Here is a 25,622-nt window from a genome sequence, read left to right as displayed (position 1 = left end):
TCGGGGCAAAAAATCCAAATTCGGGGATTGATTCCAAAATACGAGATCTGGCCTTGAGTGGTAGCCACACTAACACGATTTTAGCCCTCCATATTTACATTTGTTGGTTTTTCTGATTGATTTTACATAAAAAAAACCTTCTTCAGACAATATAGCAGTTGAAACATCAATTACAGGGAGTCTGGATTGTGCAAGTCGGATGACCGTGTCCAATGCTCAGTGCCAAACCTCAATGTGAAGTAAATTGCTGAAATAATTTAGGAGTTATTCTCATCTTAATGGGTGGCATTTTTTTGGTCACCCTTGGGCACGTCTCTCCATTTGAACTGTTTGTCTGTCTGTCTGTCTGTCTGTCTGTCGGTCGGTCGGTCGGTCGGTCGGTCGGTCGGTCTGTCTGTCGGTTGGTCAGTCGGTCTGTCTGTCTGTCTATCTATATCTGTCTGTCTGTCTGTCTGTCTGTCTGTCTGTCGGTCGGTCTGTCTGTCTGTCTGTCTGTCTGCCTGCCTGCCTATCTGTCTGTCTGTCTGTCTGCCTCTCTGTCTGTCTGCCTGCCTGCCTGTCTGTCTCCTCTTCTACCTGATCCCTGCCAACTATTCTATGTTCAGTTGAAGGCATCAAATCAGTCCGAAATTAACATTTAAAAAACCCAGACGAGAATGAGCTGGCATCCAAAGACACGATTAAATCGACCCAATCCAGCCTTTTGAAGTACTGAACGTCAAATCTAACGTTTTCCGTTCTTAAATGCATTCTTTGTTTCTACAGACTCTAAGCTCAAACATGTCGATAGAACTTCATGAGAAATTTCACAAAAACCGTGGCGAACGCGACAATGCAGTCAGCTGCGTTTAAAAACTAAAATAGATTAAGAAACAAGTCGCGTAAGGCGAAAATACAATATTTAGTCAAGTAGCTGTCGAACTCACAGAATGAAACTGAACGCAATGCAACGCAGCAAGACCGTATACTCGTGGTCCACCGCTCACGGCATAGGCAGTGAAATTGACAAGAAGAGCGGGGTAGTGGTTACGCTATGCTGCATAGCACGCTTTTCTGTACCTCTCTTCGTTTTAACTTTCTGAGCGTGTTTTTAATCCAAACATATCATATCTATATGTTTTTGGAATCAGGAACCGACAAGGAATAAGATGAAAGTGTTTTTAAAACGATTTCGAAAAAAAAATTTTGATAATAATTTTTATATATTTAATTTTCAGAGCTTGTTTTTAATCCGAATATAACATATTTATATGTTTTTGGAATCAGCAAATGATGGAGAATAAGATAAACGTAAATTTGGATCGTTTTATAAATTTTTATTTTTTTTTTACAATTTTCAGATTTTTAATGACCAAAGTCATTAATTAATTTTTAAGCCACCAAGCTGAAATGCAATACCGAACCCCGGGCTTCGTCGAAGATTACTTGACCAAAATTTCAACCAATTTGGTTGAAAAATGAGGGCGTGACAGTGCCGCCTCAACTTTCACGAAAAGCCGGATATGACGTCATCAAAGACATTTATCAAAAAAATGAAAAAAACGTTCGGGGATATCATACCCAGGAACTCTCATGTCAAATTTCATAAAGATCGGTCCAGTAGTTTAGTCTGAATCGCTCTACACACACACACACACAGACACACATACACCATACCCTCGTTTCGATTCCCCCTCGATGTTAAAATATTTAGTCAAAACTTGACTAAATATAAAAACAAGTCGCGTAAGGCGAAAATACAACATTTAGTCAAGTAGCTGTCGAACTCACAGAATGAAACTGAACGCAATGCAACGCAGCAAGACCGTATACTCGTAGCATCGTCAGTCCACCGCTCATGGCAAAGGCAGTGAAATTGACAAGAAGAGCGGGGTAGTAGTTGCGCTGAGAAGGTTAGCACGCTTTTTATATTTAGTCAAGTTTTGACTAAATATTTTAACGTAGAGGGGGGAATCGAGACGAGGGTCGTGGTGTATGTGTGTGTGTGTGTGTGTGTGTGTGTCTGTCTGTCTGTCTGTCTGTCTGTCTGTCTGTGTGTGTGTGTAGAGCGATTCAGACCAAACTACTGGACCGATCTTTATGAAATTTGACATGAGAGTTCCTGGGATTGATATCCCCGAACGTTTTTTTCATTTTTTTGATAAATGTCTTTAATGACGTCATATCCGGCTTTTCGTGAAAGTTTAGGCGGCACTGTCACGCCCTCATTTTTCAACCAAATTGGTTGAAATTTTGGTCAAGTAATCTTCGACGAAGCCCGGACTTCGGTATTGCATTTCAGCGTGGTGGCTTAAAAATTAATTAATGACTTTGGTCATTAAAAATCTGAAAATTGTAAAAAAAAATAACAATTTATAAAACGATCCAAATTTACGTGTATCTTATTCTCCATCATTTGCTGATTCAAAAAACATATAAATATGTTATATTCGGATTAAAAACAAGCTCTGAAAATTAAATATATAAAAATTATTATCAAAATTAAATTGTCCAAATCAATTTAAAAACACTTTCCTCTTATTCCTTGTCGGTTCCTGATTCCAAAAACATATAGATATGATATGTTTGGATTAAAAACACGCTCAGAAAGTTAAAACAAAGAGAGGTACAGAAAAGCGTGCTATTCTTCTTAGCGCAACTACTACCCCGCTCTTCTTGTCAATTTCACTGCCTTTGCCATGAGCGGTGGACTGACGATGCTACGAGTATACGGTCTTGCTGAAAAATGGCAGCTACTTGACTAAATATTGTATTTTCGCCTTACGCGACTTGTTTGTACCTCTCTTCGTTTTAACTTTCTGAGCGTGTTTTCAATCCAAACATATCATATCTATATGTTTTTGGAATCAGGAACCGACAAGGAATAAGATGAAAGTGTTTTTAAATTGATTTCGACAACTTAATTTTGATCATAATTTTTATATTTTTAATTTTCAGAGCTTGTTTTTAATCCAAATATAACATATTTATATGTTTTTGGAATCAGAAAATGATGGAGAATAAGATGAACGTAAATTTGGATCGTTTTATAAAATTTTTTTTTTACAATTTTCAGATTTTTAATGACCAAAGTCATTAATTAATTTTTAAGCCACCAAGCTGAAATGCAATACCGAAGTCCGGGCTTCGTCGGAGATTACTTGACCAAAATTTCAACCAATTTGGTTGAAAAATGAGAGCGTGACAGTGCCGCCTCAACTTTCACGAAAAGCCGGATATGACGTCATCAAAGACATTTATCAAAAAAATGAAAAAACGTCTGAGGATATCATACCCAGGAACTCTCATGTCAAACTTCATAAAGATCGGTCCAGTAGTTTAGTCTGAATCGCTCTACACACACAGACAGACAGACAGACAGACAGACAGACACACATACACCACGACCCTCGTCTCGATTCCCCCCTCTATGTTAAAACATTTAGTCAAAACTTGACTAAATGTAAAAAGAAGGAAATACAACTTCCAAATAAACATTTGAAAATAGGTAAATCAAAAGTAGGGTGACGTACTTGTTTTGTTTTGTTCAGAATTCAACTTTTCATAAACTCACCTTTCTTGTTTTATTTTTACATTTAGTCAAGTTTTGACTAAATGTTTTAACATTGACGGGGAATCGAGAAGAGGGTTATGGTGTATGTGTGTGCGTGTGTGCGTGTGTGCGTGTGTGCGCGTGTGTGTGCGTGTGTATGAGTAGAGCGATTCTGGAAAAAAACTACTAAGATATTATCCCCGGACAATTTTTTTCATTTATCGATAAATGTCTTTGATGACGTCATATCCGGGTTTTTGTGAAAGTTGAGGCCGCACTGTCACGCCTTCATTTTTTAAGCAAATTGGTTGAACATTTGGTCAAGTAATCTTCGACGAAGCCCGGACTTTGGTATTGCATTTCAGCTTGGAGGCTTAAATAATTAATTAATGAGTTTGCTCATTAAAGTTGTCATTAAAATCGATTTTTCGCAAACAGATTTAAAATTGATTGCATAGTATTCCTCATCTTCTCCTAAATTCAAAAATATATACATATGTCATGTTTACTCTAAAAATGTGCTCAAAAGGAAAGAAAATAGGTTCAGTAAGTACTACGGACGCGTGCTTCGCGGCGGCGAGCGTGACCCGTCACGGTCTTCGGTATGGTTAACCGAGACTTTCTGAATGTAGTCTCGGCGATGATTGGTTTGTGGTGTCGACAGCTTGACTAAATGTTTTTATATCGCTTCACGCGAAGAAGAAGAAGAAGCCAAAACTTGAATAAATGAAAAAGGAGAGACAGAAAAAATCTCTCCACTTTGTCTGCATTTGAAGCTTCACGCGACTTGTTTGTTTTTGACAAAATGCAGACAAAGTGGAGAGATTTTTTCTGCCTCTGCTTTTTCATTTATTCAAGTTTTGGCTTCTTCTTCTTCAGCGTTCGACGATGGCTGTGTCTAGATTCTTTGGCCCGTGATGTTGACGAAGTGGGCTGTCATTTCCAGGTCCTGAGTGCTGCCCAAGTTTTGGCTAAATGTGTTAACATAGACGGGGAATCGAGACGAGGGTGTTGGTGTATTATGTATTGTGTATGTGTGTGTGTGATATGTGTGTGTATGTGTGTGTGTGTGTGTGTGTGTATGTGTGTGTGTGTATGTGTGTGTGTGTGTATTTGTGTATTTGTGTATGTGTGTGTGTGTGTGTGTGTGTGTGTGTGTGTGTGTGTGTATACGAATACGAATACGAATATGTGACCCTCCACCACGGAATGAGTCGCATGTCACCTCGTGCGGTTCTGCGCTAGACGTAACAGTGTGAGGGTCACCTTAGTCCCAAGCTTATAACTCAAAAAGTTTTCGTTCTTTTCTCAAACGGGTTTCACCACTGGATAGAGCATAAAACACTCTTCGGGAAAATGTAAAAATATGAAAATCATGCAAAGGTGACATGCGACTCATTCCGTGGTGGAGGGTCACATCTATATATATATACGACTAGTGTCTGTGTGTCTGTGTGTCTGTGTGTCTGTGTATCTGTCTGTGTATCTGTCTGTGCGCGATGCACGGCCAAAGTTCTCGATGGATCTGCTTCAAATTTGGTGGGCATATTCAGGTAGACCCGGGACACGACACAACCTGGTCGATATTTCAACACGTGCTCTCAGCGCGCAGCGCGGAACCGATTTTGGTTCCACCTCAGCTATTTTGGTTCCACCTCAGCTACCCGGGCCCCCATACCGACACACCATAGCCGCTACACCACATCACAACGCCAAAGTTCTCGGTGGATCTTTTTCAAATTTGGACACCGTATTCAGCTACACCCCGGACACAATATCATCGATGAGATATTTCAACACGTGCTCTCAGCGCGCAGCGCTGAACTCATTTTCGTTTTTGTGTTCATTTCACCATTATAAGTAACTCTTCCTTATCTTCTCCAGTGTTTGGCGTTTATCTCCCTTCCTTCGTGTGGCTTTCCCGTTCAGTTCTAAGTTACTATTACTATTTTTAGAATGTCACTGCGCTGTCCACTGCGCTGTCCACAACGCTTCCCTTGCACCCGTAAGTTGTTCTTACTGTCAAAGTGAAAAGGTCGAATCAATTTATAGCCACGCGAAAAATACACTCTCACCTATCTCTATATATTTATAGATACAGATATGCATATATATATACGGCTTCTCTGTGTGTGTGGGTGTTTGTGTGTGTGTGTGGGCAAAAACCTGTGTATTGTAGAGTTCTGTTTGTGATGTGGTCTAGCGGCTTTTGTCTGTCTGTCTGAACACCTATAATGCATGCCCACGTGTAATTAAGGGCAGAAGCTGGGAATTACCACTTTCTAGAGCTTAAATGCACCTGTCAATCCGACCTCACCATTGCTCATTTGACTTTGGAGTGTGATTTGAACTCATGCCACTTTCAACCCCTGACTCAGTTTATAAACTCAAATAGAAATATTCTGCCAAATACCTCAAAGGAAAAATTAAGCTATCTTTTAAGTTTTAATAAAGACCTTGGGTGGCAAGGTCCCAAACTTATCGCTGGACTTATGCACACGCACCCACTTGGTCCCTGGATATGAAGAGACATTGCTGCGGCTGACGCCATTGCTTCTCATACAGCTACTATATATTTTTATCAGAACTTTTAAAAATACCATTTTATATCCAAGTATCTCTTAACACCATTTTTAATTAGATGAGCGAGAGTGTGCGGGGGGCGGGAGGGTGGTGAACCACTGTACATAAAGGGAAAGTTTGTGTGCGTGCCTGTGTGTGTTCTTAATCTAAGACAAATGTCGCCAATGTTTTTACAGAGTGACGTTAAATAAACGATTTTATCATCATCATCTGTCTGTATGTTCTGGCATTTGAGAAGCCATAACAGATAATATAGGGCTTAGAAATAAGCTCTAAAATTCTCAATCCCGTTTGACAGGACTTCGCCTTCAAAGGTGATTGTGGTGAACCGCCACGCTGGCTGTCTCTGTCTCGCGATTCACCCCGGCAAAGCCGGGTATTCCTCTAGTATACGAATATACGAATAAACTTTATTGTCATGAAACGTAGTGTTTATAAGACACGGGAAGATAAATAACCAAATGATTACATTGTTTCTTTTTTTTGAAGCAATTATATACAAATTCTCCCAATTTAGTTTGTACTTTGTCTACTTGCAAAAGTTGACTTGGTACATCATATGAATATATAGGTCGATTAATTTCACTCATGAAAGATTTTCGTAATTGGTTGTTTTCTATGCATTTATCTAGAAAATGTATTTCATCTTCTATTACTCCACATGTTTCACATAATCTATTTTCCCTAGGTATATTGCTGTATCTACCAGTTTCAATTTTCAGGTCGTGGGCACTTATTCTTAGTTTACACAACGATTGTTTATATTTTCTTTGTTTTATGCATAACAGATATGGTTCCGTTTTATAATTTGTTACTATTCTTTGATAAAAATTTAACTTTGGTGAACTTCTTATTTGACCTTTCCAAAATTGTATATATTGGAGTTCCAATTTTTTACATATAACATATTTTAACCTTTTGACATTAAAAGTGGACTGATTTTTCCACACATGATCTAATCTAATGACTTCTATCAATTGTTTTACAAATGATATCCATGGATATGTTTCACTGCCTTTGGTGTACATAAGATTATATACTTTGCTCAGATGAGATGTTTTTGGAAGATCCAATTTGTGTAACCAGTACGCAATGATATTACATATTATGTTAATGCTAACTGGGAATCTTCCTAATTCTCCTTGTACTGGTACTATCATAGTATTTTTTATGTACCCCAAGAATTTGTTTACAGAATTTTGAATGAACTTTTCCATGTTGATATTTACAAGTCATGCATTCTTTAAAAAAAATTGATAAATCTAATAATTCATTTGTATTAATCTGGTGTGGAAACCAGATTTCTGTACCATATGTTGTTATTGGTGAAATCAAACTATCATACAATTGTAACATAACTTTTATGTTGATATCAGTTTTACGGAACGTTCGACGTAAAGCATGAAGTGCTTTGTTTGCTTGTTTGCTCAGATGATCTTGTGCTCTATTTAGAGTGCCGTTTTTATGTAGGACAACTCCCAAATACTTATATTCTTCAGCTGTTTGAATAATATCTTCTCCACAATAAAAATATATTGGCACCTTTGGATCTATTTTTTTAAATTATTACTTTGGTTTTGTCTCTGTTTATCTGTAATCCTCATTTTTGGCAATACTCATATATAGGTAATCTAGTTTCCGCTGTAGGCCTTTCTTTGTAGATGAAAAAATAACTAAATCATCAGCATATATACAAGACATGAAATTCGATCATTCGAATGAGTTTCAATTTTTGGGGAATCATTATCCAACAAGTTTTGTGTAATATCATTTATAAATATGATGAATAAGGTTGGGCTTAATGTATTGCCCTGATATACTCCTTTTTTCTCACAATTAGTTCCCTACTGTATCCATCAGAGGATTTTACACAAACTGTTGCATCAGAATACATATTGTTGATAATGTGAAAACATTTTCCTGTTATTCCTATTCGATTTAATTTTACTAGTAATGCATCATGCCATACATTATCAAATGCTTTTTTAAAGTCAACAAAACACCCATACAACCTGCCATTCTTTATTTTTAGGGCTTGATCTACAAGTTTTTTGATAATGAATATTTGATCTGTTGTTCTATTGTTTTGTCTGAAACCAGCTTGCTCTGGAATCAATTTATTTTCCCTTTCTAAAAATGCGTTTATTCTTATATTGATGATAGTGCTGAAAACTTTCCCCAGTGTACTAGCCAATGTTATTCCACGATAATTGTTTGTATCTGTTGGACAACCGCCTTTGTATAATGGAATATTCACACCATTCTTCTAATTTGTTGGATATACGCCTGTCATAAATACGATATTACATTTTTTTGTATAAGTGCTATCAAATTTGGAAGACTCGCTTTAATCATTTCATTAGTGATTCCATCTTTTCCTGGAGATTTTTTATTCTTTTGATGATAACATGCATCTTTAATTTCTTTGTCTGAAATTGTTCTATCTAATATTGATGAAGAATTGGAAGAACACATTTTTATGTCGTTTAGTTCCTGATTTATCTTTTCTCTCTGTTCTTGCATCACCTGGGTTTCTGTCCCAATTAGTTTTTCAAGATGAGACATCCATTTTGAAGTATTTATATGGTGAGTTTTAGTATTTCTCTCACCCATTGTTTGTACATCCTTTAAGATTTTCCATGCAGTGGATCTTTATTAAAATCATCATTTAGTTTATTTACCAATACATCTTTAAATTTGCGTTTCTTTGACTTTATCAAACTATTGTAAATTTTGCGTTTTGCAAAGTATTTTTTGTTGTAAATACTTATTAAATGGTTGTCTATTCAAAGCGTTTAGTATTGATTTTATATCTTTCTTGTATTTATGACAATCTTTGTCAAACCACTTTTTATTCGCTTTTTTCTATTCTCTCTGTGTGTGTGTGTGTGTGTGTGTGTGTGTGTGTGTGTGTGTGTGTGTGTGTGTGTGTGTGTGTGTGTGTGTGTGTGTGTGTGTGTGTGGAGCGATTCAGAGAAAACTACTGGACCGATCTTGATCAAACTTTACATACAAAATCTTCAAGATGTTACCCCAGATGTTTTCTTTCTCATTTGTTTTTCGATAAATGTCTTTGATGGCGTCATATCCGGCTTTTAGTGAAAGTTGAGGCGGCACTGTCACGCCCTTATTTCTCGATCAAATTGATTGAAATTTTGGTCAAGCAATCTTCGACGAAGCCCGGACTATGGGATCGCATTTCAGCTTGGAAGCTCAAAAAATAATTGATGAGTTTAAAACAATATTTAAAATGTCCTACTTGAACGTTTAAACACTTTTGTTTAAGGTATCCAAGGTCTGTTGTTACTTCATCACATACCCCAAACTGAACTGCGTAGCTCTTTCGGCGATTTGAGGCAGTTTTTGTGTCCCTCTAAGCCTTCATTAGGGGTGAACAAAACTGCGTTAATACAGATTACAAAATGAACCATTTTTCATTGATTTCATCCGCAGGCACTTTTCTGCTCCTGTACAATAAATCTCTGACTAAAACGAAGATTAAGAGCACTTGTGACCACTAAAAAAAGCGACAGCGTGATGAATGGCAAATACTTAAAGTGACACTTACCATAACTTTCAGCGGGTATTTTTCGCTAAAAGACTATAATGTATCGATTGGACATTGGATATTTCTTCTTTGAGCCATGTAAAGTCAGAGACCGACAAAAACTCTGATTTAGGCGTTTAGTCGAGAATATAAAAGAGCGCATGCTTGTGCGTGTTCAATCGTAAAAAATACATAAATGCTATTTGTATATTTTTGACCAAATTATGTTGAGGTTACATGCCGAGTCTCAGTGGATATTAAAAAAAATAATAGTCGAAGTTTACTGATCATGAAAAATGCGAGCTGAAGCCGAGACGAGGTGTGTAACCTATTTATTCCTCCTTTCGTCAGTTTTTCAAAGGAAAAAAAAGGTGTTTTATGCCACAGATTGATCGAATCCTAATCACTCTGCCAGTCTACTTGCGAAGGTGAATGGTTATAATGCGCGGTTGTATAGTTCCGTGAAAACACTTTTGAAGCTCGCAATTTTCATGATCCGCAAACTTCGACCATCATCTTTTAATATCCACTGAGACTCGGCATAAAACCTCTACTTATTTTGGTCAACAATACAAATAAGGCACAATAAAATAGTCCTCAAGACAAAACTAGACAACGCTGTTTGTTTGTTTGACTATGGGCTGAAACTCCCACGGCTTTTACGAGGGCCCCAAAGGGTTTAAAACCGTGATCGTGATTGGCGTTTTTTGACCTTTCTGTGACCGTGATTGCCGAAATTTCCATTTCTGTGATCGTGATGGGACTTTGCCCGTGATCCGTGATGACAAAAAAACCAAGTCTCGTGATCGTGATCGTCATTTGTTTTCGTGATCGTGATGGGCATTATTGCAAAGCATTTTATTTTCAACGTACATTTTTCACAGCTGTATCACTCTTAGTCTATGATCCTCTAGTCTATTCGGTAAGGAGCCAACCTGGATTGAAGGGAAGCAACAATACATTCAGAAATATGATTTTGAGAGCGATTGCTTCCCTTTAAAAGAACCAATTACACACTGACAAAAAGAGATCCAATCAGAAGGCAAATTGCAAAAGTCTGCCAAACTTCATCCAATGGAAGGGCTTCGTGCAAAAGTTTTGAGTGCAATTCGAATTCGAAGATCAAAAATGGCGTGCAGCGGTACTGTCATCGAACTTCTGTTTATATATTTTGTGGATTCAAGCCAGACCAAAGCAGGCGGCGAGAATGCTTTCCTTGGTGGAAAGGTCAGGCTACGGGTCGGTCTTTCCGAAGACGAAATATCAAGGTATGTTGATCTATGTTGCTCTATGACTGTTCTGAATGTAGGCAAAGATCTTGAAATTTGTTCAAGATCTTTGCGTTTGAGTGAGATCATTGACATTGTCGACATTGCCACGTCCGGCTGTCACTCGCTCAGTGTGACCTCGACTGGCTCGAGATCGAGTCTGCGTGTAGCCAAAACCGAAACTAGAAATGTGTTTTTCATCCCAGCAACGTGGACACGCTTGGCATAGATTCTAATTGTCGCTTCTTTGCATTAAGCTTGGATTTATTTTAGCGCCTGTAAACTTCAATATCAACAATGGGTTAAATTCAGAAACAATGGCGGGGAGACGTGCCAGTTTGGTTCACTTGATCCTCATGTCAAAGACGATCAAAGTCATGTTCGTTGGAATGGGGATTTTGTCAGGCATGCTACTTTTCCGGTAATTGCCGGAAATCCGATAAAGCCGTTTTCAAAATCCGGTAAAGTCAATTTTTTTCCGGTGAAGTTGAAAAATTTCCGCAAAAACGATCCGTGTGAATATCGCGCAACGCGACCGGGCGCCGGTCTCAATGAAGCCAGCGCACAGTAGTGTTGTTTTCACCAGTTTGGAGGTGTGTTGAATGGTGGTGGGGGGAGGCTAAAATGGGATTTTTAACAAGATCACAACACTATTACAACCCCTAAAATGATGCCCAGAATGCACCAGATTGCACAGATTTTAACCGTTTTTTGAAAAAAATCCCGGGGGGGCATGCCCCCGGACCCCCCTAGTTGGCTCGCCTGCTTCGCAGGCTCACGCTTGTGGCTTCGCCACTGGCCTGTAGCATTCCTGTTTTTTTATTCAAGGCCATGAAACCAGGCGATGGTGTACCTCAAATTGTATAGCAAAGTTGAAAATAAAGAGCCCATCACACATACATGTACTTTAATTTCAATCCACCCAATAGTTTTTGAGAAAATGGGTTTACAAGATTTAGCTCTGGAAATGTGAAATTGTGCAAGTATATATTCATGTGTGTGAGTGAGGGTGTGGGGGTTGAATGTGTATGAGTGTAGAGAGAGAGAGAGAAAGAGAGAGAGAGAGAGAGAGAGAGAGAGAGAGAGAGAGAGAGAGAGAGAGAGAGAGAGAGACTGAGAGAAAGAGAGAGAGAGACTGAGAGAGAGAGAGAGAGAGAGAGAGAGAGAGAGAGAGAGAGAGAGAGAGAGAGAGAGAGAGAGAGAGAGAGAGAGAGAGAGAGAGAGAAAACACAATGAAATCAACATTCTTGTTACTGATTACAAATCATGATATGTATTTCTATGTGTGTATAAAAGAGAATTCAAAAAATAATAATAAAAAAGTGCAACAGTTGTCACTTTGTGTTGAATAAACAATATATCCAGAGGAGCGAGTTACTGTGTGGTTGTGTTTACTTTGACACGTGCTTTCTGTACATGCAACTTTTACCGTGACCGTGATTTGCCACTGGTGTTCGTGATCGTGAAAACAAAAATCAAGGTAACTGTGATCGTGAAAGCGAAAATGTCCTTTCCCGTGATCGTGATGATACCCCCCCTTTGGGGCCCTCCTTTTACGTGTATGACCGTTTTTACCCCGCCATTTAGGCAGCCATACGCCGTTTTCGGAGGAAGCATGCTGGGTATTTTCGTGTTTCTATTACTCACCGAACTCTGACATGGATTACAGGATCTTTTTCGTGCGCACTTGGTCTTGTGCTTGCGTGTACACACGGGGGGTGTTCGGACACCGAGGAGAGTCTGCACACAAAGTTGACTCTGAGAAATAAATCTCTCGCCGAACGTGGGGACGAACTGACTCACGCAAGTCAATCAACTGGATACAAATCCAGCGCGCTACCGACTGAGCAACATCCCCGCCCCTCAAGACAAAATGAGACAACGCTGTACTCTCACAACCATTCTTGAGAATAATAACTTGAAATGTGGTGATTTGTGTCTGTATGATTAATTTGTTTTATGTAGGTTGTACTTTTAATTGTTCAATTCTGTATATATATGTTCTTTGTAAAGGACCTAGAGCCATAGGTTAGGTACTTAAAAATGTCCAGATATTATTATTATTATTATTATTAAATAGGTGTTCGGATTCTTTGTCTTATTTGTGTACAGAATTAAGATCAAAGAAATCCAGGGCGCAGCACGATTGAAGAATAGCAGGCTAATTTCCCCCCGGACAATTTCCCCCCGGACAATTTCTTTCTTTCTTTCTTTCTTTTTGGTGAGCTTATATAGCGCGAACCACAATTAACTGTGCTCTCCGCGCTTTACATATTAATTTCTGCCGTGTGAAATGGAATTTTTTTACAGACAGATTTCCCCCCTAGGACAATTGCCCCTAGCCAACTGCTGTGTCAGTATTTGAGCGTTTTTTCTATGCATGTATCTACGTGCGTCCGTGTGTGTGTGAGTGTGTATGTGTATGTTTGTATGTGTTCGTGTGTGTGTGTGTGTGTGTGTGTGTGCGTGTGTGTGCGTGTGTGTGTGTGTGTGTGTATGTGCCGGTTTGCGTTGAAACCAGGAAGCATTATCGAGATATCATAGAGATATTCAATTATAAACTTGAATTACCTATGTATACCTCCAAAAACAATAAAACACTTAATAACTCAGTAAACACTCAAAAAAGAATGGGGGGGGGGGCAATTGTCCTAGGGGGAAATTGTCACGGGGGGCAATAGTCCTAGAGCGGGGGGGGGGGGGGGGGGGGGGGGGGGGCAATTGTCCAGGGGGCAGTTGTCGGGGGACAATTGTCCGGGTGGCAATTGTCCGGGGGGCAAGTGTTCGGGGGGATATAAGCCTAGAACCACCTCACCCGATTGAAGAGCACTCTTATCTAATCGAATATGTATTCAAGATTTGAGATTTATTCATAAAAACTGAGGTATATGATTTATTATTCTTATGAAAAGACGAATGAGAAACGATGTTCATTCTCGCTCACAACACTCCTTCCACCCCCCCCCCCCCCCCCCCCCCCCCCCGCCTCCTGTTCCATCCGCCCGGCTCTAACGAAATAAGTAAATAAATAAAGAAATAAGGTGGGTTTTTTGTATTATTGTTTTTGTTTTCGTGAGATATATTGGGTGTTTACCAAACAGCCGTAGATTAGACGCATCTAAAAGGAAGCGGCAAGTTGGGTTTCAGTGACTGGTAACATTACAAAGAAACATTTATGAGTGTATAACTGTATACACGTCTACATTAACATGGGGAGAAGGAATCGTTTGCAAGCATAGCTGGTACTCAAACTGGCTACAGTATATCGTTCATGATGCATTCCCTCCCCCCTCGGACCTTGTTTTTTATTGGGGGGAGGGGGGGGTGCTACTGAATTATGTGTTATCAAGTGCTTGCTAAAAGCGAGCCTAATGTTGAAAGAAAGCCTGTTTACTTATAAACTCGATAGGAATGGTTGAAAGCCTACAAAACCACAACCTGAAAGCCTGTCAATGTTTATTCCTTTACAATAGGTCGATCTTGGGGGCCTGATAGCTCAGTTCGCAAAGCACTTGTCGTCCTCTGATCAAAGGTTCGATTCCAAGCAGGAAACGGACACGGGTAAAATTTCTCTGATGATTTAGAGACGGTATCCATGTGGATTTCACTGTATTCAAACACGTTGTTCAGTCAGATCGCTTTTGCACACCATCAGCTTTGGAAACGTGTTTTTAAACAAGACGAGGTGTCACCGTTTGAATTTTCCGCTTGCCAAAGACAGTACTCCTTACGGGAATGCGTGCGAACGTTTATATGAGTTATTCACTGCTTGCCTAAGAGTGTAGCCCCGCGACGTTTATGTAATCAGGAGGAGGGAGGGGGAGGGGGAGGGGGAGGGGGGGGGGGTCACCAAAAACTTTAATTAGAGCACAGAACAAAGCGTCTGTCTCGAACATTTCGCTGTGACACGCATAAGCACTTTAGCTTCGTACCACACTTTCAAATGTGTCGATGGCTGCTTTGTCGCAAAGGCGGCTTCCTTTATCACTATAAACGTAGGGCATTTTCGGCAAGTGCCCACCACTGGCTTCACTTACTTCCCCGGGACGTGCACTACCGCCACTCTTCCTTATCCCACTTTCACATCAAAGACCTTACAATTTAAAGGTACATTCCTTCTAGCGTAAGCGTTCATGGTCACTGCTACAGACCTGTTTATGCTTTTACATGGGATCAGAGCTTCTTTAAACTTAAATTACCCCATGCGAAATATCAGCAGCCTGGCCGCATCCTGTGCAGAGTGGGAGGTTGTGTTGAATTGATTTTGTAAGTGACATTTTTTTCTCCGATAAATGTCTTGATGACATCATATCCGTCTTTTTAGAAAAAGTGATGCGGCACGGTAGCGATCGCATTTGTTTAAGTAAACTGATTGAAATGTTGGTCAAACATTCTATGACTCAGTTCTGACTATGGGATTGATATATGCGGGAAGAAGCAGAAGACCAAGAAGAAGAAGTTATTAAGTCGCGTAAAGCGAAGATTATACATTTAGTGACGGGCGCTGTGGCGTGGTGGTAAGACGTCGGCCTCTTAATCGGAAGGTCGAGGGTTCGAATCCCGGCCGCGGCCGCCTGGTGGGTTAAGTGTGGAGATTTTTCCGATCTCCCAGGTCAACTTATGTGCAGACCTGCTAGTGGCTTATCCCCCTTCGTGTGTACACGCAAGCACAAGACCAAGTGCGCACGGAAAAGATCCTGTAATCCATGTCAGAGTTCGGTGGGTTATAGAAACACGAAAATACCCAGCATGCTTCCTCCGAAAGCGGCGTATGGCTGCCTAAATGGCGGGGTAAAAACGGTCATACACGTAAATACGTGGGAGTTTCAGCCCACGAACGAAGAAGAAGATACATTTAGTCAATCTGTCGAACTTACATAATAAAACTGAACGCACTGCGTTTTTCACCAAGAAATTAGTAGCTTTGCCGATCCCGCTTATCGCTTGAAGTGACAAGCCAGTATAGCGCAGAAAACACAGAAAAGCACGTTTTTCTTCATTCTTTTTACCTTTCTGAGCTTGTTTTTAATCCAAACATAACATATCTATACATTTTTGGATTCAAGAAATGATAAAAAATAAGATAAAATCATTTTTGTATCAATTACTAAAATTTGAATTTGAATTAGAATTTTGAGATTTTTAAAGGTCCTTGTCTACATTTTTATACCGAAATCGCCATTTGACCATTAAAATGCAGAGTCTATTATCTACAATTATCAACAATACACCCCCTTTCGATCAGGAAAGACGAAGCCAGTGTAGCCGTTTGAAAATTCATTGTAGTATTCCAGCGTAGTACTCATAGTAGGATATCCTTATTTGGAAAATGCCAAGCGCAAAACTATTCTCAAATCCCGTGCATTTCGTGCGTTTAAAAAAAAGCGTGGACAGCGCTCCAGTGTCAAATTGTTGCTGCACTTGTTTGGGCGTGGCTATAAGCATAGTGACATGAATTTGATTGGTCAGTATTTTTAGGCAAAGCACATGTTCTCAGCAAACAGAAAACAAAATATTGGAAGCGTGAGTCACGCTACCCAAAAATAAAATCTTTTTTTTACATATTTTTTTTCTATAACTTTTTTTCCCCATGGTTCATTCATCATCTGACATAACTTTTTAGCGAAATCTAACCATAAGATTATTGAAAAAAAGCAAAAATGTAGACGACCACCTTGACCAAACTCATTTATTAATTTTTAAGCTTTTAATGATTTTGAGTAAAAAATGACGTAACCACAGTGCGGCCTCAACGGATATGACGTCATCAAAAACATGTATCGAATAAATGAGTAAAAAAACACGTGCGGGGATATTATCTCGGACAACTTCGATGTGAAGTTACATAAAGATCGGTCCGGTAGTTTTCTTGGAATTGCTGTCCACACACACACGCGCGCACGCACGCACGCATATGACGATATTATGAATAGCTATACTTCCAGCGGAGTTGTACCAAGTGACAGAAACGAGTAAAAAAACGTTTAGGCAGGCACAATTTAAGAGAGAGAGAGAGAGAGAGAGAGAGAGAGAGAGAGAGAGAGAGAGAGAGAGAGAGAGAGAGAGAGAGAGAGAGAGAGAGAGAGAGAGAGAGAGAGATTCCAGAAAAAAACAAGACAGATAACCTGCACACAACATGTTCCCCCACACATTCTTCACAATATAAACAACAACAGCATCATCATCAAACGACTGTTCGCGTAATTATTTTTACACAGCGATAAATGAAAGGTAGCAATATTGTATTGCACATCACAGCATGCATTTTAATTCTAATGGAATCGTAAACTGGTCAGAGTTACGAGGGGAATAGCATAGCATGGCACCTGGTTTGCCGCATGGTTTCTATTCGGGCTATGAAGAAAAGAAAAGAAAAAGAACTCGCCCCCCCCCCCCCCCCAAAAAAAAAAAAAAAAAAAAAAACAGAAGAAAAAACAGAAAGAAGATCTTTCTTTATTTGGTGTTTAACGTCGTTTTCAACCACGGAGGTTATATCGCGACGGGGAAAGGGGGGGAGATGGGATAGAGCCACTTGTCAATTGTTTCTTGTTCACAAAAGCACTAATCAAAAAATTGCTCCAGGGGCTTGCAACGTAGGGGAAAGGCCCTAATTACCGGACGGGCACCTAATAACGGACACGCGATATCTCAGAAATAGGAGGTCACAACAAAAAATTTTTTGCGCGAAACGATTCAGTGATATCCCCTTACACTTCGCACCAAAATAACATGGCGACTGAACGCACGCATTCTGCACGGTAAGTGGTTTTCTGTTTTTCGCACTGTAATAAATATCAGTGTGTGTGTGTGTGTGTGTGTGTGTGTGTGTGTGTGTGTGTATGTATGTATGTATGTGTGTGTGTGTGTGTGTGTGTGTATGTGTGTGTGTGTGTGTGTGTGTGTGTATGTGTGTGTGTGTGTGTGTGTGTAGTTGAACGTGTGGTTAATTCGCTTGACTAAAAATAACGCATAACCCTCTCTCGAGAAAAAGATACATATCTTCATAAAAACTTGCTTTTTGACTGACAAAAGTTTCAAAAACCAACATAATAATTAAATGTAAAAATACATGAACGTTCACGAAAAAGAAAACGGTTGCAATTGTTAATTAAAACATGGTTTCTGCAACTTTTGTTACTCTATTAAGCAGCGAATTTCGTGTCCGGATTTTGGTGACCCCCTGTCCGGATTTAGGCAGTAGGTTTCCCAAAACCGGACAATTTGGCGAAAAATTCAAACCTTAATAACTTTTAAAGTATAACAGATTTTTTCAATTCTTTTCAACATGAAGATAAAGGTAGGTTAGATCTACAATAATCCGTTTTCAAGATTGCGCTATGTTATATACTTTGTGAGAAAAATGGGTTTAACCTTAACTGAGTGTCCGTTAATTGGGGCCTTTCCCCTAGTACAATATATTACCTTACTGGGAGAATGCAAGTTTCCAGTACAAAGGACTTAACATTTTTTACATACTGCTTGACTAAAATCTTTACAAACATTGACTATATTCTATACAAAAAACAATTAACAAGGGTAAAAGGAGAAACAGAATCCGTTAGTCGCCTCTTACGACATGCTGGGGAGCATCGGGTAAATTCTTCCCCCTAACCCGCGGGAGAGAGAAAGAAGATAATTCACGCAGACACAACAAACAGATACATGTATCACTAAACTAAGCAAAATCAACGAGAATGGGCATATCGTAACGAACTACAATTTGCATACACGCAGAGGTCCTTTAAATTTGTTACCTCGCTGAATAGTGGTTGGCTGAGTGTATTTTTATGTCCAAAAATCAACATCAATTTCCTGTGGGCTGGTTGCTGTGCTGCGCATGGTTAATAAACTGATAGGAACAGTAGCTACCGGCAGTTTGACGTCTTTGATGGTAGCGGGTTAAAACTGCAAGAGGACAATAGCATAGCATCATAGCAGGTAAAGAAGTGTTTACGTGGGTGCTCACGAAGCAGGACGTGTAATTATGGATTGGAGGAATGTTGCGCGAGTTTCTCCGATCTTTGGTTCTCATTGTGTGAAAAGACTTCTTTGTTGAGCCATGTGACGCGTCAGAAATCGACGTTCCAGTCACATGATTTTGTGCAGGGTAAAATCAGTCAGGGCTTGTGAAGTTGTCTTTTAAGGCAACTGCTAGGTAGGGTCTACAACTTTGTCCATTTATCTAATTTGAGGCAAAGTGAACTACTTCAATATCGCCCACTCGAACCAGAAAAAAAACATGCTGCTACTTTTATCCTCGACATTTTTCTTATCGTTGGTAAACGACTGTACTGGAGTGCTGTTACTACGTCACTCAATCGGTCGGCGTCACAATGGTGTAGCTGACGTCATCTTCACAGATGACCTGTTGTGGACGACGACATGCCGTAGCAAGACGGATTGTGCTGTGTCCTGCATGACTGACCTGCAGTGCGTCAGTTTTACTGTATCCCCGGTCATCCCGAATGGTAAGAGAAGTACCTGAGTTCTCGTATACCTTCTTCCTCATGCAGGGATGTTGACTGGTGCCGACAGCCGGCACAACGCCAACATTCTTTCATTTTTTTTCTGTTATTTATGTAAAATTGTTTGTTTTGATTCCATTACTGAAGAAGGAGTTTTTACTCCGAAATATTTATTTCATTTTGGTGTTTGGGTGTTATTTTTTATTCTTATTTTTTTTCTGTTAACAAATTCATGAAATGTACATTTAAAAGTATGAAAACAACAAGACGTCAACTATACGGCTTCTTTTTCAGATGCCGAAAATCGTCATTTCGGCTGATCTGCTTGAACATTGAGGAAAGGTGACACTAAAGGACATAACATTGAAACCTAATTGACGAAAAATTCATGATCATTTCAGCAAATTTACCGAAGAATTTAGATCCAAGTATTATCCCTGCTCTTGGAAACCATCGTGTAAACAATGATCCGTCCAGGTTTTTACATACGCTATAGAGCGCTCTTCCAATTTACTACATATCGGGACTCAACAGACTGCCTACTTACTGGGAAGACAATTCATTTTCTGTTGAATGAATTATGTAAAATCAATCATATCCTTCATAGGTTTATTTTTGTCTGTGAACACCGATTCTTTATTATTCACCTTGAATGAATTACCAGTCCTTAGTAGGTACCTTCCCGTCGCGATATAACCTTGAACGGTTAAAAACGACGTTAAACACCAAATAAATAAAGAAAGATAGGTACCTTCTTCTTCTTCTTCTGCGTTCAATGGGTGAAACTCCCACGTACACGCATGTTTTTCAACGAGTGAGTTTTTATGTGTATGACCTATCGGGGGATGCATGCTTGGTATTTTTCGTGATTCTATAACCCATCTAACGCTGACATGGAATACAGGATCTTTTCCGTGCGCACTTGGTCTTGTGCTTGCGTGTACACACGACGGGGGATAAGACACTAGCAGGCCTGCATATAAGTTGACCTGGCAGATAATAAAAAAAACTTCACCCTTAACCCACCAGGCGCGTCCGGGATTCGAACACACAACCTTCCAATTTGGAGGCCGGTGTGACGTTTTCATCTTTCGCCGTGTTGATATTTCGCTTCTCGGCCTCGTTGATCTAGTGTAAACTCTACACTGCGGTACCGGTGTGACGTTTTCATCTTTCGCCGTGTTGATATTTCGCTTCTCGGCCTCGTTGATCTAGTATAAACTCTACACTGCGGTACCGGTGTGACGTTTTCATCTTTCGCCGTGTTGATATTTCGCTTCTCGGCCTCGTTGATCTAGTATAAACTCTACACTGCGGTACCGGTGTGACGTTTTCATCTTTCGCCGTGTTGATATTTCGCTTCTCGGCGTCGTTGATCTAGTATAAACTCTACACTGCGGTACCGGTGTGACGTTTTCATCTTTCGCCGTGTTGATATTTCGCTTCTCGGCCTCGTTGATCTAGTATAAACTCTACATTGAACAAAAAAACACCCTTCGATAGTACTGATGAGCGACCTTGTGTACTTTACATTCATGGGGCCAAATTTGTCCAACCCATTTGTTTTATTTAACTTAGAAATTTGATTCATCCTAAAATGTTTTCCTTCTTACTCAAGGGACGTAACCACTCAGTACACGTTTTCGAAGAATTCGATTTTGGGGGTGAAATCTATTAAATTTTACCACCAATTTTCTTCACATGTGTGACAGGGGAGGCTACCGCTCCTTTCGCAGCAGACTCTGCACCCGAGTTGTTGGCCTTTAAAAGTCAACACCGGTGTATTGTGGAATTCTGTTTGTGATGGGGTCTGGTGGTTTCCGATTGTCTGTATGTTCATGGAAACCTTCGGGTTTGCATAACAGTTTTTATAGGGCTAAGAAATTAGCCCTAACATTTTCAATCCTGTTTGATTGCACTTCGCTTCCCGAGGTGATCGTAGTGTTTCGGCACTCGGTTACATCTGGCGCTTGCGAGCAGAGATGGGACTCGGCATGATATGTTCAGGTAATGGCATAATATGACCACTGAACATTTTTGTGCTGTTCCCATTCTGCGAACTTGGGATGGACAGTGGTCCCCCGGTTCGGAACTTCGGGACGAAGTATTGTGACAGGGGAGGCTACCGCTCCTTTCGCAGCAGACTCTGCACCCGAGTTGTTGGCCTTTAAAAGTCAACACCGGTGTATTGTGGAATTCTGTTTGTGATGGGGTCTGGTGGTTTCCGATTGTCTGTATGTTCATGGAAACCTTCGGGTTTGCATAACAGTTTTTATAGGGCTAAGAAATTAGCCCTAACATTTTCAATCCTGTTTGATTGCACTTCGCTTCCCGAGGTGATCGTAGTGTTTCGGCACTCGGTTACACATGCAAGAAACTGACATGCTTTTCGTCCATAAATAATTTCACTTCTTAATTTTACCAGGAAACAACATTTCAGTCTTGAGGGGGAAATATGTACACAGGCGAAAGATGAAATCGTGACACCGGCGTCTTATCTACTAGCCCATTGTGCCCGTCTAATCTGCCGTGTGCTGACAAAACCGAGTAAGTTCACTGAAGCTAGTTCTGAGATAAACGTCTTTTTCTGTTTTATTACATTTCTCAAAAGTGACGATTAGCTTGATCAACCTACAGAGATAATAAGATAAATAGCATTAATGTACGTTTACAACCCGAGTTTGATAATGATCTGATGGATGGTTTTTGTTTTGTTGGGCATTTTGTGGACTTACTTGGTTTTGTCACTTTTTTCCATTATATCAGATCTAAAAAATTTGACAGATCTAAGCAAGTGGACTTGCTTGGTTTTGTCAAAACATTTGGAAGAAAAAGTAATGCTTTTTTTGAGGATGAAAGTCGCTTGTTCATTTCAATGCGTTATTCTCTCAGGTGCCAGGAGAAACGTTCCGTATAACTCTCGCTTACTCTTTTACACATGTCGTATGCACATTAGAGCGCTTACTTCCCTTTGCTTATTTGATCTCTAAACAACGCTCTGGCTCATTTCGGTACGATTCTCACAGATACTTTCGAAGCGAACCTGTATTACAATGTGTGCGTTTGTGTGTTTGTTCTGATTAAAAACAGTCTTGATCTAAGGACAATGTCCAGTCAAGAATAAAAGCTGGTTCTTGTGTATGACTGTGTACGTGAGTGTTAGTTTGAGTGCCTTGGGGAATGATGAGCATATCAGATTGCGGAGATTTGCTAAAATACATATTATTCACGCACAATTTTTTAAGCTACACAGCATGTTTTTTTGTTCCGGTAATGTTTTGTTGTTGTAAGTTTGGGTGATTCGGTTACTACTATAGTTACAGCCTTAAATCACATTATTTGAAATTCAAATCAAACACTATTTACCCGGGTTTGATGTCTTAAAAATCGTTTCTTGAAATTGTTATTAAGAAATATTTCTGGACATTAAAATGCTAGCACAGGCACGAAAGTGATTTTATTGCAGGTGTCAATGTTTCCTGAATCTATTTATAGATGTGTTACGTTTGAATTGATATTAAGCAATTCAGGTGCCGTGTGGACATGGTACGGAAACATTCACTGTCCCGATTGACGGGTTTTAACAGCGAGGACGCAATTTTTGTGAAGGCGTTCTTCTTCTTCTTCTTTTGCGTTCGTGGGCTGAAGCACGAGTGGATTTGTACGTGGATGACCGTTTTTACAAAACCATTTAGGCAGCCATACGCCGTTTTCGGTGAAAGCATGTTGGGTATTTTCGTGTTTCTATAACCCACCGAACTCTGCTTTGGACTGCACGATCTTTTCCGTGCGCATTTTGGTCTTGTGCTTGCGTGTACACACGAAGGGTGATAAGGCACCAGCAGGCCTGCACGTAAGTTGACCTGGGATATCGGTAAAATCTTCACCTTAATTACCCGTCAGGTGCGGCCGGGATTCGAACCCACGACCATCCGCTTTGGTAAGTCTTTTTTTTTTCAAAATGATATCTTTTGTCCATCAAAAAGAAAAAATCAATGCGCATCTTGTGTGCTAATTTCTACTTTTTAGAGTGCTTAGATAAGCAGATATGAACAAGTAAGTCCACAACCAAAAACAACTTTTTAAGTGTGCATGAATGTTTTGACAAAACCAAGTAAGTCCAAGGGGTTCCCAATTTTCCTATAATGATAGTTTTAAAATTCTTGTCAGACGACCCATACAGAAAATACGTCATTTTAAGCTTAGAACTCACAAATGACGTCATTTAAAGTTTAGAACACACAAATGACCTCTTTCGATAAGGCGAGACATAATGACGTCACCTTATGACGTTTTATTTTAAACATTTTTCTTCTCTATCTATATATATATATAATTCACCTGACGATCCTTGTCTCTCTCTCTCTCTCTCTTTCTCTCTCTCTCTCTCTCTCTCTCTCTCTCCCTCCCTCTATCCCTCTCTATCTCTCTTTTCCTCCCTCCATCTCTCTTTCTATCCCTCCCTACCTCTCTCGCTATCTCTCTCCCTCTTACTCTCTTCCTCTCTCCCTAATTCCTCTTTCCCTTTTTTTCTCTCTCTCCCTCCATCCCCCCCCCCCCCCCCCCCCCGTCGACCCTGATTTATTTCCCCTCTCTCACTCTCTCCCTGTTTAGTCTCTCTCTCGTTCTCTCTGTCTCTCTCTCTCTCTCTCTCTCTCTCTCTCTCTCTCTCTCTCTCTCTCTCTCTCTCTCTCTCTCTCTCTCTCTCCATCTTGTGCAAATTCGTAATGTTAACGTTATTTTCACTGTTTTGTCATTAATTTTATCTTGACAACACTTCTTCTTTGGCAGCCATGCTTGCACCAAAACGAGCACCCCTACTAACAAGTAAAATGCCGCAAGAATATTCGGATTGACTTTGACGTCATACTGGCAAAAACATTGCATTCTGATTGGTTATAGCGTCATAAAGGTTCTTGTGATTGGTGGATGGACTTACTTGGTTTTACCAGCAAATTGACATGTAATTTTTTTGGAGAAATGTTTGAAGTTGTGGACTTACTTTTCTATATCTCCTTATCTATTTATTTTACAAAGTCAAAATTTACACACAGGCTGCTTCTTGATTTTTTAGTTTTGATGAACAAAAAGATATCATTTTTGGGAAAAAATGGACTTACTCGGTTTTGTCAGCACATGGCAGATGTACTTTAAACAGTTTTTAAGGTGTGGACTTACTTTTTTATATCTCCTTATCTATTTATTTCACAAAGTCACAATTTACACATAAGGTGCGCCTTAATTTCTAAGCTTTGATGAACAAAAAATATCATTTTTGAAAAAAATGGACTTACTCGGTTTTGTCAGCACACGGCAGTAATGGGGACCAAACTATAGCCTGCAGGATTACAAGCCTTCATTTTCCATTGAATGAATTCCCATGGCTGCTACTGTACCTGCAACCGCGTTTTCCCCCCACCTCAAATGGCGTTTTTGACAAAGTCTTTGAACTGTCGGTAACTTCAACCGTCATACCATAGCTCAAGCAAGCATTTTCTTGTAGGTAGCATTTCATTTTCAGCAACCCAAAGCGTCATTTAAGATTATTGTTAATTTTGCATTTCTACATATTTCTTCGGAGAGGGATATGTGTTGTTGTTTTTGTTGTTGTTGTTGTGTTGTTGTTGTTGTTGCTGTTATTGTTGTTGTAACCAACTATTTCATATGTCACGAATTCGTTTTTGTTTTTTATTACATTTAGTCAAGTTTTGACTAAATGTTTTAACGTAGAGGGGGGAATCGAGACGAGGGTCGTGGTGTATGTGTGTGTGTGTGTGTGTGTGTGTGTGTGTGTCTGTCTGTGTGTGTGTGTGTGTAGAGCGATTCAGACCAAACTACTGGACCGATCTTTATGAAATTTTACATGAGAGTTCCTGGGAATGATATCCCCGGACGTTTTTCTTTTTTTTCGATAAATACATTTGATGACGTCATATCCGGCTTTTTGTAAAAGTTGAGGCGGCACTGTCACACCCTCATTTTTCAATCAAATTGATTGCAATTTTGGCCCAGCAATCTTCGACGAAGGCCGGACTTCGGTATTGCATTTCAGCTTGGTGGCTTACAAATTAATTAATGACTTTGGTCATTAAAAATCTGAAAATTGTAAAATAAAATAATTCTTTTTAAAACGATCCAAATTTACGTTTATCTTATTCTTCATCATTTTCTGATTCCAAAAACATATAAATATGTTATATTCGGATTAAAAACAACCTCTGAAAATT

At 39.7% G+C, this 25,622-nt stretch overlaps 1 protein-coding gene across 1 annotated transcript in view; it reads left to right on the top strand.

The window, feature by feature from the left end:
* The first annotated feature begins 18,342 nt into the window (after positions 1-18,342).
* Positions 18,343-25,622, top strand: part of LOC138981133 (uncharacterized) — a 64,900-nt gene continuing 57,620 nt past the window's right edge. The window contains exon 1 of the mRNA XM_070353975.1: positions 18,343-19,398. Within this exon, the coding sequence (XP_070210076.1) occupies positions 19,170-19,398 (229 nt within the window). The 5' untranslated portion in view covers positions 18,343-19,169. The remainder of the gene's footprint in view (positions 19,399-25,622) is intronic.

This window comes from Littorina saxatilis, linkage group LG1 (assembly GCF_037325665.1).
Source record: "Littorina saxatilis isolate snail1 linkage group LG1, US_GU_Lsax_2.0, whole genome shotgun sequence".
NCBI classification, from domain to species: Eukaryota; Metazoa; Mollusca; class Gastropoda; order Littorinimorpha; family Littorinidae; genus Littorina; species Littorina saxatilis.
This window is presented reverse-complemented; position numbering and strand designations above follow the sequence as displayed.